This window comes from Lithobates pipiens, unplaced genomic scaffold (genome assembly GCF_037356315.1).
Source record: "Lithobates pipiens isolate NorthernLeopardFrog02 unplaced genomic scaffold, aLitPip1_a1.2 Scaffold_25, whole genome shotgun sequence".
In the NCBI taxonomy this organism is placed as follows: domain Eukaryota; kingdom Metazoa; phylum Chordata; class Amphibia; order Anura; family Ranidae; genus Lithobates; species Lithobates pipiens.
In genome coordinates, this window is record NW_027507787.1 from 55,818,691 (window position 1) to 55,834,937 (window position 16,247).

General features: G+C 41.0%; 1 protein-coding gene across 3 annotated transcripts in view; it reads left to right on the plus strand.

Annotated features, from left to right (window-relative positions):
- Positions 1 to 16,247, plus strand: part of PSD (pleckstrin and Sec7 domain containing) — a 711,875-nt gene that overhangs the window by 393,137 nt on the left and 302,491 nt on the right. For 2 of the 3 annotated variants that reach the window (XM_077454479.1, XM_077454480.1), the window contains 2 exons: positions 807 to 1,007; positions 8,152 to 8,232. In XM_077454479.1, coding sequence (XP_077310605.1) covers positions 807 to 1,007; positions 8,152 to 8,232 — 282 coding nt within the window. The remainder of the gene's footprint in view (positions 1 to 806; positions 1,008 to 8,151; positions 8,233 to 16,247) is intronic. The other variant, XM_077454482.1, reaches the window with a different exon arrangement.

A 16,247-nucleotide genomic window follows, 5' to 3' on the forward strand; every position in this document is an offset into this window, starting at 1 on the left:
CTACAGAAATACGATGCTCTAGTGCAGGGATATGCAATTAGTGAACCTCCAGCTGTTGCAAAAATACACGTTCCATAATGCCTCTGCCTTTGGGTTTCATGCTTGCTATGCACCATGGGGCTTGCAGTTCTGCAACAGCTGGAGGTCCGCTAATTGCATATCCCTACTCTAGTGGATGAGTGAGTATGAACACAGTGTAAGGCCTCATTCATACCAGGCGTATCCGCTGCCACGGAGTCTGCCAACTCAGCTGGAGATCTCTCCGTTGGTCTTCGCTGAGCTGGCGGATGACAGGTCCCACTCTGCTCACTAAGCGGGGAGGGGCATGTCGAGCGCCACTGCTTGCTATGGAGAGATCGGACGTAAATGGACAGCATGTCCGCTTTCATCAGATCTCACCTGATCCGATCCGCCAGGGACGGATGTGAACGTAGGGCCATCCATCTGATTTTAGCAGATCGGACCATGTTGGATGAGAGCAGACATGTCTCCGCTGACATCCATCATCCATAGACTAACATGGAGCGCTCGTTCAGGTCTGCCGACAAAACTGACAGGCGGACCTGAACTGTCCGACAGTGTGAAAGGGGCCTAATATAGCATGTATTGACTGTTTTTGATGATTTGGGTTTAATGACACTTTAAATCAATAATTAAAGGTTTAAATAGTAAATGTCTAGAATCTTAACTGATCTAATGTTGCCTTTTTCCTTTTATATTTTGATGCTTAACTGCACTATACCATTTTATGTTAAACATTTAAGTATTTTGTTTTTCTACATTTATAATTTTTGTTCCTCATGTAGTGAACCACCTCTTGGCAATATGGCATCAGATTTTGATTCGGAGATGGACAGCACTGAACGACTGGCATTAGGAAGTACAGACACCTTGTCCAACGGACATAAGGCTGATCAGGAAGCAGCTAAACGCTTGGCAAAGAGACTTTACAATCTTGATGGGTTCAAGAAAGCTGATGTAGCAAGGCACCTAGGGAAGAAGTACGTGTGGGTATTGTAAGGACTATATATAACAAAGATCTGTTACCCAGTATCTGTCATGTGGTGACACCTCGACTTCATCTCCGATCAGCCCCAATGTTGTAACTTCAGCACTTCTTTAGTACTTCATGTCTGCATTTACAGGTTGCATGCAAACATATGCTTTCCAAGTGCACCAAAATTCATATCAGCCATCTGTCATTTGTAACAAGATTTCATGTGAGAACAGTATTTGTGGCACAATGTTAAAGTGGTATTAAACTCCAAACCAAAAATTTAATATATTGCAGCTTACCAGTCCTTAGATTTTGTGGCTGCATGTGTTTTATTTTTTTAGGCTGGCCAGTAACACACCTCCTGTATTCGCATGCCCCCACTCTGGGTGAATATAGGGGCCCAGCAGACAGCAGCATTGTTAATCTGGGGGAGGGGAATGTTAGATGGACTAGCAGATTAAGATAAATTAACAAACTGAAGCCAAACTCCAGCTCACACTGCAGTTACACAAGCAGTTACAGCTTCTTTTGGGATAAAGGTTTTGCATGAATAAATATAAGCTTACACATCAGACTTACTGGCTAGATCATCAGTTGAAAATAAAGCATAAAAAAGAAAAATAATGCAGCCACCGTGTCTTAGCCCACGTACACACGGTCGGAGATTTTGCCAACCAAATCCGTCGGATTTAGTCCGACGGATTGTGTCCGAAACTATTGCATGCACGCGGTCGGGCCAAGTTGGCGAAAAATCCGATCTTTCAGAACGTGATGACGTCATTTCGTTACGATGGGACTTCATTCAGGCTAGTAGCCAATAGCTTTGATGTAGGAATTTGATCTGAGCATGCGTGGCACTTGGTCCGATGAGAATGCTCTACACATGATCGGATTAGGTCCGTCCGGCCCAGTTGGTCGGGAAATATTTCCAACATGTTGGAAATTTGGGTCGGACGGAGATTCGGACGGAATCAGTCTGATGCATACCACACACAGTCGGATTATCTGACGACACGGTCCGATAAGACTCATTCCGACAGATTCTTTGACCGTGTGTACAAGGGCTAAGGATTGGTAAACTGCAATTTAATAAATGTTTGCTTTTGGGTTTAATACCGCTTTAAAGTTTTTTCTGTCATCAGAGACAATACTAATACTTTTCAAGATCAAGTCTGCTTTATTAAGTTCTCATTTTTCGGTCTGGTGAAATGCTAAAAGAGAAAAAAATTGCATTAAAAAAAAAAAAAAGCACAGTCATACTAATCAAGGCACCGATCCCAGCTGCAGCTGTCCACCTCTAAGACCAAGAACTGAGCTATCAAAGACTGCTCAGTTCACTAAGTTCTGTCTTCAGCCTGCAGATAGCTGGTAACTATCCTGCCGAGTGCTGGGCTATGCAGGGGGCTGGAGCAGCTGGCTCAAGCTCTGAGACTTGCTTAGAGGCTGAGCCAGCTGCCGGTCCAGGTATCTGGGTAGATTCTGGCCATCTGGTCAGCTTCTTTTCGGAGCCTGGACCAGCTTTGTGATGTCAGCAGGCTTTAGCCCACTGTCTGCTGAAAATGGGTCACAGGAGTGCAGAACCAACTGCGCTCCTGTAAACCATACAAGTTCAAGAGGAAGTAAACTTTCCCACTCTGATGCTTCTTTTCATTTAGTCCATTATAATAAGTAATTATCAAACTATAGCCACTGTAATCCAGCCCAAATCTCATATTACTTACCGTTAAAGAAACTTTAAAAAACTTGTTTCCAGGGGTTAGGCAGCGCCATCTTAAGTATTGTTTTCTAAGTCCACAGTGGAGTGTATTTCCGCCCTTACATTGAGCACTTTCTGCACTGTTAACCAAGCCTCCTTCTCAATCCAACGTTTCTATGGCAGCTCTGCTTTCCTGCACATAGCTGACTTGTTTTATTTCATAGTATTTACTTGTGCCGATTTTATAATGTTTGCCTTTGTCAGTCTTATCAGCTTCAACTGATAAGACTGCAGTAATGGCCATGTTTACACTGCATGTGATGCCACATGGTGTGTAGGAGGAAGCTGTGAATGATTCTGCAGCCTCCTGGGATTTCAGTGGTATGCCGTAGGATGTCCTGATAACAGATAGATAAGCACATAGAAGTTTGCCGTAAATCAGGGGAGATCTGGGCATGCTCAGTGACGTCATTCTAAAGAACAAAAAGGATTACAACAATACTAAGCAAGTAAGGAGATATCTACAAGCAGTGTTCATTAGGGTTTTTTTTATGCTGATTTACATGGGACAAAGTTGTGGGGGAGAGTTTGCAACCACTTTCAGCCAAATAGCTTTGGCTATACTTCTCATTTAAGTGTAGGCCAGGTTATGAGTTATGTTCTAAGTAGCTGCAGGGCTATAGGCAGAAGCAGCTTTACTTAGAGTGAACCTGTGCAAGGGTATGGACATTCCAATATTTACAATTCCTAACAAGCATTAAATGAGTTTAAAAACAAGCCTTCATTGATCTCTATCACAACTAACCTGTAAAAGTTCACAACAGAAGCCCCAAAGTAATGCAAGTAAGTCTGTCAGAAGCTTGTCAGGTTTAGAAGTATAGATGTCAGAAAAACAGTTCACAGATGCTACAAAGCAGACTGTTCAATTATAGCTGGCACATACCATAAGCAGAAGAGTAGGTAGAGCAGGCTGACTGGTACTTGTGGTGCACCACCGCAGATGTCAGCAGGGCAAAAAAAAAACCTGTGATGAAGCAGGTCAGAGCAAACTAAAGGGTATGTGATATCACAGCAGGCAAAAGTGTATTCTAGACAAGCCAGGTCATACACAAGTCGAACAAACGGAGAGAAGCACCACCAGGTCAGGATAAATCAGGTTTAATAGGTACACAAAAGTATATATTCACTTACATGTGGTTAAAGTAAGTTCAGCACAAGAAATCCTCAGTTAGTGGCATCTACCAGTGTGGTAATTGCTCTGTGATATATCCATCCATAGAAAACAAATAGAGTCCCGTCCAGCAGGAAATCATAATGCAGTCCAATGGAGCTGAAACTGAGGCTTGGCTCTTCGTCATCTGTGGATTACAGGAGCCCAGCGTGGTGAGGTCACTGCTAATGCGACATCTTTTCGGCGCATGCGCACTGTAAACAACAGGCGCACACACCTTCCTCAAGCATACACAAGTCGATCAGAGTCCAAAATGGCACAGAACCACAGTGGAGACAGCCAGGGTTGCTGATAGAAATCAGGGAACCTGTACAGACTACCTGACAGCCCCCAAGAACCCCCCCCCCCCCCAAGAAAATCCCCCCCAAGAAAATCTTAAAGCTATATTTCGCTAAAAATACAATGAAACTATTAGCAGACACAAATACAACATGCAGTAACTCACATAATTGCTAAACCTGCTAAATCTAAAAGATACAAATTAGTTAATAAATAAAAATGAAGATGACATGAAAAAATATACAAGCTCTGGGATCAGAGAGACAGAGGGAGAGAAACAAAGTTAGGCTCCATGCACACTGGGCTTAAAAAAAACTCCAGTTCACTTGGCAGAAAAAAAAGCTCAGATAGAATGTTTTTTTGTACAAAGTTTAGGAGAATTTTAAGTTTTTCTGCCAGTAAGCACCAATGAAACGCGAAGCAGAAGGTTTATTTTTCCTGCCTCTAAACATTGGGATAAAAATATGCCTGTAATCGTCCTAATGTGCATGGACACAGAATAAAGTTGATCTGTTTCTAGAAGCAGAACACAAAACTCCTATAGAAGCAAAGTTTTTTAAGCCAGTGTACATGGAACCTTACAGAAATAAACTCAGAAACTGTTGTTTCCTGGTAAAGACTGTCTCAGATGAGTTTTTCTCAGCCTTAAAGGGCCAGCACAAGTCCGGGTACTGACACATCTCAGATCAATCTGTCACCCCCCCCCTCTTCGAGGGGTAGCTCTTGCACCCCCATTTTTACTAGGATGACAAAGATATTCGTGTTGAATAGTGTGCTCACAAGCTGGGGCTGATTATGGAGCAGAATGACCAACAGCTGATATTGTGAAAAGCTGAACTGAGGTGGCAGGTGCAGAGACAGGGAGAACTGGAGCAACTGGCACATGAATTGGCATGACTGCCACAGATGGCACCAGGGAAGGCCAGAATGGAACTGCTAATACAGGGGTAACCTGGACAGAAGCAGTAAGCACAGGCTGAGCTGAGACTGGCTGGGCAGAAAATGACAATACTTACCTTAGAGGAGTTGTAGCGCCAGGTAAGAGATCAATGGAACAGTCATAACTGCGATGTGGTGGTAAAGAGTGATCCGACCCTTTGGGAGATCTATCCAGGGAGTACTAACAAGGCCAAGTCTGTTGGCAGCCAGCAATCTGGTTAGAATGCAGCATGCAGGTTTGTACACACTAATTGAACCATGTCAAAATATTCCCTGTTCTCCAATGAATCACTGGATTGTGACCCTGAAGCCAAGGAAGGCCTAGAATTAAAGATGTGCATAGAGAATTAATGGCAAGACAAAAGAACTTCTCCCAGTGTGAAGGGTCTACTTGAAGCTGGAAAGGGTCAGTGGCCCATAGCATTTAGCATTGTGAGAAGTGCAGATTATCCACAGAAATTAGGTGGACCAAACAGTCCAGAGCATGAGTTTTCAGAGACAAGTGGGTGACTAGAGCTTGATCAATAACATTTCTGGGGGCTCCAGAATCCATAAAGGCCAATAGTTCATGAGACCCAGACCGATAGTTAATAACAGCAAGTATCCTTAGACAATTGTCCTTTTGCAGTTATGAAAGAAAGCCTAGGGTTATCGTTATCCAATCACCAAGAGTCCTGAAGTTTCCTGGACGCGTGGGGCAAGAGTGAAGCTTTGAGGCCACAATACAAATTTCCAAGTTGCGATAAACAGGTAACTGCATAAGTTCATCCTTAAACATGGTACTGAAGGGGGAGAAACTTGTTGTCAAGGAAGGCACAGGTTTCGCGTCAGCTGTGCCAAGTTTCAGTCTCCTCTCCCGCTAAAACAGTCAATTTTTATGGGCAATTTCATGGCCTCCTCCAGAGAAGCTGGGAAGGGGTAGTTAATAGATGCATCTTCAATTGCCTCCGATAGGCCAATTTGATATTGGTTCAGGAGTATGGATGCCAATGAGACCATTCAACAGTGCTACAAAGCAGACAGTTCAATAATGAATAGCACATACTATGAACAGGACAGTAGGCAGAGCAAACCAAAGGGAAACAGAGTGACAGAGACTTGCCGGGTCATACATGAGTAAGAGTCCAAAGCGGTACAGAATGACAGTGGAGAAAGCAACGTCAGAGCATCTGAATCATTCATGGATATCCACAGAACAAATATAAGCTGGATCAAATGAGAGCACACCAGGCAACGTTCGCTATCACAAGCACTGGTAGTGTTTTAAACATGGCAAGCAAGGGGCTGGCTAATCACTGCTGTTTTCAGGTGAAGGCTGTCTCAAGTGAGTTTTGCTCAGCCTCAAAGGACCAGCACAAGTCCTGGTACTCACACATCTCAGCTCAATCTGTCCCTCCTCCTAGGGGACCAATAAGAGTGCTTCTGCTATGAATTTGGGAATACATTGTAAATTGCTCCACAGTTTATGCCATTTCTAAAGTCAATGAAGGCTTGTTTAGAATCTCATTTAATGCTTGTTATAATAATATATAAATACATGGATGTCCATAATCTGCCCACATGTTCATGTTAAAATCCTATTGCCACAACAGGTGATGTTCAGAAATTTCCTCACGTAATTACTGACCATGGAAGAACATCTTCTTACCACACTTCTCTAACATGGTGACATGAATGGAAATCTGCAAATCTTATCATAGACAAGAATATATGCATATCTGTACACTGGAGGAATGTTACAACCAGAAGAGTTGGTAGGACTGGACATACTGAGCTCCTGAACATTGCTTCCAAATCATACACTATTGATTGTACTTTACTCTCTAGAAAACAGTCATATCTCCGATAAGGATGGATAGCTGTTTAGTAGCTGTAGAAATAGGATAGGAGAACAGTGGTAATGTAATATTATGCTTAGTGACAATTGTAAAAGTGCATGAGGTACTGAACGAAAAAATGTGCTAGGGAACAACAAAAATAGCTGACAGTAACAGTTTGTTCTAGGTGCCCTGTGACTGCCTGACTGTGACCGACTTTTCCCTGGTGACACAATGACTAGAGAATGTGTACTTAGGGGAACAGTAGTAGGTGTTGAAAGAGGACCCAAACTGTTTGCATCTTTTTAATTGGGGATGTTGGGACTTTACAATCTTGATGGGTTCAAGAAAGCTGATGTAGCACGGCACCTAGGGAAGAAGTACGTGTGGGTATTGTAAGGACTATATATAACAAAGATCTGTTACCCAGTATCTGTCATGTGGTGACACCTCGACTTCATCTCCGATCAGCCCCAATGTTGTAACTTCAGCACTTCTTTAGGCTGGGTTCCCACTGAAGCAATGCGGGAACGCCGCGAATCCGCTGCGGGTTCCCGCATCGCATGCCTCCCGGCGGCAGTTCACACTGCCCTATGCGAACTGCTGGGAGTGTCAGTGAAACGTTAATGATACCCCCAGATCAGTTTGCATATCGCAGTGCGATCTGGAAACTCGGACAGGAATCGGATCGCGTGGTGTGAACACCCATGCGATCCGATTCTGCTGCAGACCAAAAAAAGGGTCCTGTGCGAGTTTGGAGCGGGTGCGATGCAAATTCAGCCATACTATCTGTATGGCTGAACTCGCATCGCACAGAGATCGGATGTGATTTTCACTGCAGTGCGGTGCGAATCACATCCGGGTCTCCTAGCCGCAGCAGTGTGAACCCAGCCTTAAATCTGAGATTTTAAGGTTAAAGTAGTGTAACAAGCAAAAGTAAAATAAATAAGGATGTTAAAATGCTCACATTGCCTATACTAGACTGTATAAATGTTTCTTGATGTGTTTGAATTTAGTTTTTGCTATGATTGTCTGTGAAACACATCACTTCCTCACATTCATTAATGCATCGCCTTGCCTTGACATGCTTTTGGAAACTTGGTTGTATAAAATATTAGACTTGTGCATGTTTTGTGCCTTCTTCCTTCCATATGACCAAAAGGCCAGTAATAATTTTGTTCTTAATTTACAGCAATGAGTTCAGTAAGATGGTCGCAGAAGAATATTTGAAGTTTTTCGTCTTCACAGGAATGACCCTGGATCAAGCCCTCAGGTTTGTCTGTTTGGGATTATTTCTTATTTTCAGAAGCCAAACGCAAGACAATGCTGCTGCATGTCCCCTGGCCTATAAAACAAATATGATAGAATTCACTGGAATTTCCTTTATTATGGACAAGCAGAAACAGATTTTTCATGAAGCACAATAGGCCAATGCATAAAGGGGGCAAAGACAAATAAGCACGTTTCCTGTTTCGTTTTTAGCCACATACTGTATATTTCCCTATCAAACGTAATACTGTGATCCTATATAAGCTTATTTATACCTTGTCACAATATTTAGAGCCACAACTAGAAAAGGAGTGCCAAGTTTTGTGTGCTTACAGGCCCTGGTCATGGGAATTCAGCCCTGTCAACAAATCTTATAAATGTTATAACTGTACTCATAAAGGCATGCTATTTTTCCTATATGGATTAAATTCCTCTTAGTTATAGGATTGTCATCCCTTTAAGATCTATGGTGTATGCAGCTAAGAATGGTTTATTCTCAGTCTACAGAATCTCCCTTCTACAGGCTACGGTGACCTGCAGTAGTCAGAGCTATTACAGCAACAGACAATGATAGCAATATCATTTGGCAGATACGTTTGATGAAAATTAACATATATGGCTGTTTTGAAAGTTATTAGTATTTTGTACCGCTAGAGGAACTGCTTTAAATGTGGAAATAAGAGCAGTGTTTGAGGAGAAGAGAAACCGAGTATTATTAATTTTCTTTGGAAAACGGATATGAAAATGAAATAAAATGTTTTAATACTTTTTACACTATATCAGCTCAATAAAAAAAAAATATAGAGGAGGATGAGAGTGCCACAAATCAAAAATAAGTCCAGTAAAAAATATTTCTTACTAGAGGTTAGAAGATAAAACCAAGCCCTGGAATTCATAAAGACCGGTGCAGATTTTGCAAAAGTGTCTAAATATATGCATTCTAAAAGTGGTGCAGCATGTTCCAGATTAATTTGCAATTAGTTCTAGAACATGTATTAAATTTGTTGCATTCTGCACCATGTTTAGCAAGCACCAAAGACCCTTTTGCTAAATCTGCCTCTGTAACACAAAATAAATATTTTCTAAATTAGCTCCACTTTCGTACGATGCAATTTGTATGTATTTTATTTTGAATTTGGGACAGGTGTTGTGTTGTAGTGAAGCAAATTAGAACTACCTGAGTTTGGTGCACAAGTTGCTATCAGAACCAAAACTGTGCAAAATGTTTTTAGAGTTAGATGTAACACATTAACATGCAATTAATGTTGGAAAAGTGTTGCAGTAGCTTAATTGAATTGTCTCCCCGCCAATGTGTTTCAGGGGCTCACAAATTCCCCTTCTGTAGGGTTATAAAACAAGATAACAAACACATTATAAATTAAGAAACCTAAGACAACTACTCTATAACCTATAGAAGTTGTTAAAAGATGATACATACTGTATAAATAGAAATATGTATATAAGAATAATATATTCAAATGGTATAATTTGCCCCTCCTCTATATGCTGTGTAGCAGATTGGCATGCTTGTTGCCATTACCTCTTCTTCTGCTCACCTGTCACTGGCTGTCAAGAACACTGCTGACTTCACAACTTACAGGCTCCTAGCAATCAGTGACAGCTGGCTAAGTCTGAGAGAGAAGCTGAGGGACTTGTTCCTCATCAGGTCCAATCTCTGCCTGTGATTGACAGCTGGCAATGGGCAGATTGTATAGCCAATAACAGTTATGTCACATGTATGATGAAGGGGTCCTGTGAGGCTTCCGAAACATCACCTTTGTAACCATTATGTGATCACTGAGTAAAGCTTTGGAGCCATTCTGAAGTACTTGGCATGCTGGTGGCATACTTCTCACTTTGAATGCCTTCAGTTTCCAACTGGAGGTTGCTACAGCATCCATTTACATTATAGAGTTTATATGCAGCTCTAAGAAATAGATAAATGGAATCCAAGAAAGGTAATGGTGAATGAAAAAAGCAAGACCCTTGCACCAACTTCGGTGTGTAAGGCAACACACCACCGTGCTTATATCAAGTCTCCTTACATTAACAACTAGTTTCAGGAATGTGTGCACTGGGATTGTTGTCCTTTTTAGGACAATTCTGGAAAAATGTATGCGTTTGCCAAAAATAATTTTTACTCCAGTGGAGAAAGCTTGGTTTGTTGTGTAGGGAGTCCTCAATGTAGGTATATGATATACATAAATAACAGTGGGGGCTATAGGGGGTTGTATGTAAGCTATAAATATGGAGGTCCAAATTAAATCATTTATCTCATATACATTTTTTATTTAGTAGCTTGTTTTCTCATTTAATTTTATCTGTTCTTGGGGTTCTATCTCTCTTTGACCTGTTTAAAGCAATACGCAATTTGTGATTGTGTCTATCCTGGTTCTGTAGAATCATGAAAACATGTGAAACGCATTGACCAAATTGCATGTGGGAAAATAGTGGTATATAGACAGATTAGAGACAGATTAAACAAGAAACATGCTATGGGGTGTTGACAGTAGACATTATTATACGCTAACTCAGGTTAAGGTATTATGAAAGGCCATTCTGCTTGCTTGCTGGAGACAAGCCATCATGCCATCTATTATTGCCTTTACAAATTCTCACCAAATTTAGGCCCCCTGAAGATCCAGTTTAGTAAAAATATGCACCCCCCTCAATCCTACTGAAAGACAAAAGGTGACTTTTAGGGACAGGTAACTTTTTAAATCCCTGCATTAATACGGGGCGCAATGTCTCATCCTTCTCAGCATAAAAAAATATGCCCTTACAGGAGTAGAGGAAAGGTGAAAAAACCCTTTTGTGTAGGTTTGTATCATGGCAAATTTTCAGGAACAAATAATGGAAAGCTCATAGGGTGGTATAACTTTAAGTGGCCAATGAGCTAATCAAATGGTCTGTGAGGTGGCAGGGCCAAGCCAGATTCCTCAGGAAATACATCCATGAAATACTGATAACAGGGGAGTGGGATGTCCAAAGTCGTGGCAACATTGAGAATGGGGCGGCTGAGACGGGAACTATTGCATGAATCAACCAGTCAATCTGGCGGTTCTGGTGGCATAACTAAAGATACCAGAGGATGATGGGGTAAGAAGGAGATGGGATGAGTCAGAAGTACATGCGTTTCTGGTGTAAAGCTCTTACGATAAAGCAACACTTGGGGTTTTGTAACCCTTACAGAAAGACAAAGGTTGGCCAGCAATGGTTAAAACAGAAAAATGAAGCACCATAGCTTGTAGACTCTATAACTTTCACACAGACCAAATAATATACACATACTTGTTTTGTTTTTTTACCAAAGATATATAGCAGTAGAAATCTGGCCCAAATTTATGAACAGAAATTACTTATTTGCAAAATTTTATCATAGAAACTAAAAAAAAGTGCTTTTTTGTTTTTTCTAAATTTTCACTCTTTTTTTTCCCACTTATGTCACAAAAAATAAAAGACCCAATGGTGATTAAAAACCACCAAAAGAAAGCTCTATTTGTGTGAAAAAAATGATAAAAATGTTGTTTGTGTTGCATGACTGAGTAATTGGCATTGAAAGTGTGAGAGTGCTGAAAGTGGAAAATTGGTCTGGACAGGAAAGATGTATAAGTCTCCTGTAAGGAAAAGTGGAGGTATATGAGGTGTTTGGAAAAGTATATGGATCCATCTTGGCTTACAACAGTAATTTAGGCTATAATATCTCCTTAAAGGGGAAAGTGCATTCTGACCTAGCATAATAGGTCTAAGCATCAGATGAGTAGTTAGAGGTGATGGAGTGTGCAGCAAGTGGTGGTTTTCACTACTGAAGATTCTATGTCAACAGATTTCTACTGTATAAGAGGAAAAATTTGGGACTTTGAGTGTAAAATGCGGAAACACATGTCTCCATCCCTGTATCAGTTGCAAAAAGGGGGGATTTGGGACATTAAATAAGGTGGGTTTGGTGGCTACATTTTAGCCACAACACTCAACTCATTCAAAGTCCCAAATCCCCCCTTTTTGCATAAGAGATTTAATCATTTGTATGTGGTGTGTGGAACACTTTAAGATTAACTCACTTTGTTTTGGACTTAGCAGTGGTGGCACTAGAGATTTATTTTTACACATTTTAATTTAGGCGCTAGCAGACAGAGGAGTAATGGGAAATGAGGCAACAAGGTGCTGAACAGGAAGGCTGCTTTGCCTGGCAAACCAGACACCAAAGCCAATGGGAAGAGAACAGGAGTCAGGGAAGCATCTGTGTTTCCCTGGAAACAGTATGTCAAGTGGAGCAAGGCATGGGGACCATTTGAGATGTGACAGGAAGCATGACAGGCAACGTGGAGAACAGAATGGTTTATGGTGGAGGAGACCCAGTAAACTGGTCAGACGGGCAAACTTGCAGGGGAGACAGGCAAATCTACAAAAGGCCTTTTTAATTTTCCCTACAGTTTTAGAAAATTGATCACTCAAAATATGCAAAATGATATATTTAATCATTCTAAAATTGCCGCAAAATCACAATCTGAATTACCAGACATTTAATATTAAAGTGATTGTAAAGGATTGCTTTTTATTTTTTTTAAATAACAAACATGTCATGCTTGCTTCCGCTGTGCAGTTCATTTTGCACAGAGTGGCCCTGAACATCCTCTTCTGGGGTCCCCTGGTGGCTCTTGTGGATCCTCCCTGCATCAGATAACCCCTAGGAGAAGAGCTTTCCCGAGGGGGCTACCTTGTGGGAACTCTCCCGAGACCAGCATTTGTGTCAACAGACACGAATACCGGACTCGGCCCCGCCCCTGTGTCATTGGATTTGATTAACAGCAACGGGAGCCAATGGCTGTGCTGCTATTAATCTATCCAATCAAGAGCCGGGACCCCATGGAGAGAGGGACAGCATGCCCCCGCTGAGGAGATGAAGGGGCTCAGGTAAGTAGAAAGGGGGGGGGGGCTGGTGACTGCCAGGTGTTTTTTCACCTTAAAGCACAGGGACACCCTAAAATATAAAATAACATTAACATTCTCAAAAAAATAAAAAATAAAATTGTAAAAAAAAAAATGTTTTTACTTGCCAGAAATCCTTGTTGCTAGGCAGTCTTCCTAATCTGCCTCTTCCTATTCCGCAGCGCTTCCTCCTCTTTGGTGAGCTGCCCCATTGCCTTCTGGAACATGTGTGTATCTCAGAACACAACAGAGGCATGCACAAAACGCTGCATGACTCGGGCAGTAGGAAACGGGCAGTGAAGCCACAAGGCTCCACTGCCTGTTTCCCTTCGTTAAGATGGCGGGGCCAGCACTCGATCCGATGGATGGATCGGCGTCGGGGGCCAATATCGCAGCCTCACTGGACAGGTAAGTGCCCTTATTAAAAGTCAGCAGCTACAGTGTTTGTAGCTGCGGACTTTTAAAAAAAAAAAATTGCGGCTGGAACACCACTTTAATGCATAGGATGCATTAAGGTGAAAAAAAAAAGGGTTTGCAACCCCTTTAAGTGCTGACCAATGTTTGTTGCTAGTTTGCCTCAGCATAACAGCATGCAGTTAGCTTAGATTTATTACTGTTCCTCTAGAGATGCCCCATGTTTACCGCAAAGCCAAAATGCAACTTTAGACAAAACTTTATTTATCTAAATTTGGATAAAATGGGACAGTTTTAGAACTCCTTTCTAATTTTTGTTGCTCTTTGTGTCCCCTCTGATGAGATTTCACTTCTCATCCTGTGTCCTGGACACAACAGAAAGTGGGATAAATCTCCCACAGTGAAAATAAATCCTGACTGATGATTATTGGCAGGTAGCTACTCTCCTTCTACTCTTTTTGCCGTGAGAAAATAAAACTAGAAATAAAAATGCGGATGAAGTGATGAAGTTTTATAAAGGAAACCTGTTCTTTGCTAATGCCTGCCCCTGCTCCTGCATATGCAAGCCTTTCTTTTTTTTCCCCCAGACATATGTTCAGTTTCCATATTGCATTTTTGGTAAGTCTAGGAGATTGTCCAGTCAGATTGTAACATGTTTGCTGAGCTTGAAGAAAGAGGCTACAGGTCTGTATGATTTTTTTTTTTTTAATACATTAAATAAAATAAAAAAGTGCTTTTCACAATTGAATCACTTTCGAACATTTAGCACACATGACTACTACACGAAAATAAAAACTATATCAATATTCTGACCCAACTATGTTACCTAATATTGTAGACATTTACAAACCAAAACACTTTGGTTTGATGTGGATTCTTTCTTATTTTCAGTTTGCCTAAGTCTCCTATTGTGCTATTTTCACATAAAAGTCGACTAGCTATTTCCACTGGAACATAAAATCGAATGTGTTCCCACCCTGCAGAGAAATGTGCTGCACTTTAGCAGATTTGCAGTGGTGCAATTAATGAGTAATGGCACCCCCATACATTAGGAACTGTGACACATTAGTACATGCACTACCCCACATGGTGCTATAACGCCATGTGATTCAATGCAGCAGTTTTATAAAGTTTTGTGGACTTTTATCTTCACTTTTCTGCAGGTAAGGCAGCTCTTTTGAAATTAATAGGCTGCCTATACTCTGAACGCAGACCCGTACAGATCTAAATATTAAATACAAACAAGCCACAATAGCAAAGTCTGTCTCGGTATTGTTGAAAGGAAGCTGTACCCTCATCAGCTTGTGATAAATATTAAAGATATGATAAAAATTTCCACCTGTTTCTACAGCAGGGTGGAAATAACAAGGCTAGACTTACATGACCTCTATTTCAAAACCATGTTTTGTCATTTATTCCTACTTATTTAAAATGTTTTCCGGTTTATGAATCATGTTTATTTAAAGGTACAAATAAATACCCATTCTCTATAAATATTTCAAGCATTGTAATGAATATTTATGAAATATCTGCAGTCAACAAAATGCTGGCATCATATCGAGTAATGCTGTTTTGCTGGCTCTTTTGGAAAGCACAGATGAATTATAATGAGGTTCAGAAAAATCACAAACATTTTTCAAATGTATTTCATTTTAGATACTATATATAGGTAAGGGATCCTTTATGTTGAGCGGATAGAACCACTGATAGATATAGGTGTCCTGTAATTTGGTCGACCATGTGAAAAAAAATCCTTGCCAATTTTATAGTGCCAATGTCAGGCTAGTAGGAGAACAGATTTTTGTATTTTTATGCAACATATTTTATAGAATTTAACAATATATTTTCTATTGGATTCTGTAACTTTTTAAATGGTGCTTTTCCAGAACGGAAGAAAAAGAAAAACACCACCTGAATAGTACTGAAAGCTGCCATTCACAATGGCGCAGTCTGCTGTATAGTCTGAAAATACATGGGAGGTTACTCTTTTAAGTGTGACCTGAACTGAAAAAGTGATTACCTTGTGAGATACTGTGTGTGTATATATATATTGTAAAGTTTGGGGAACCAGCTAGATCGCAGGACACAGACTTTTCAATCAATAGGAGGTTTATTAAACTCAAACAGCTTCACAGCAGCAAAAATAGCAGAAAGAATTATCAGTCTCACTGACCTACACAGCTCAGAACTGCTATCGCAGTTAAACCATCCTTGATTTTTACCGCAGGTAACTTCTACTGCTAACAGGTTTCCAGGCAGGACACTGCCGTGCACTTTCACCGATCTACACCAATTCACCGTCCACCATCCACAGTCTCCTCTATACTCCTCCAAACCCACTCTACAACTTCCTGTCTTTTTTTAAACCCATATATACTGCTGATCAGAAAAAGGTATTTAGCAGTTTATATTTACTAAAATAATTACATTTCCAAGTTCTGTGTACTGTGGGAGACCAGGTATAGTAAAAGCAGGGTCCTGGGTTTAGTCAAACTTTATTGGCATTCCAGTCTTATTCTGTAGGGTTCAATATTGTGTTTCCCCACCCTTTGCAGCTATAATAGTTTCAACTCTTCTGGCGAGGCACATGTGTGAGGTCAGGCACTGATGTGGATGAGAAGGCCTGGCTCACAGCCTCTGCTCTAATTTATTTCAAAGGTGTTCTGTCAGGTTGAG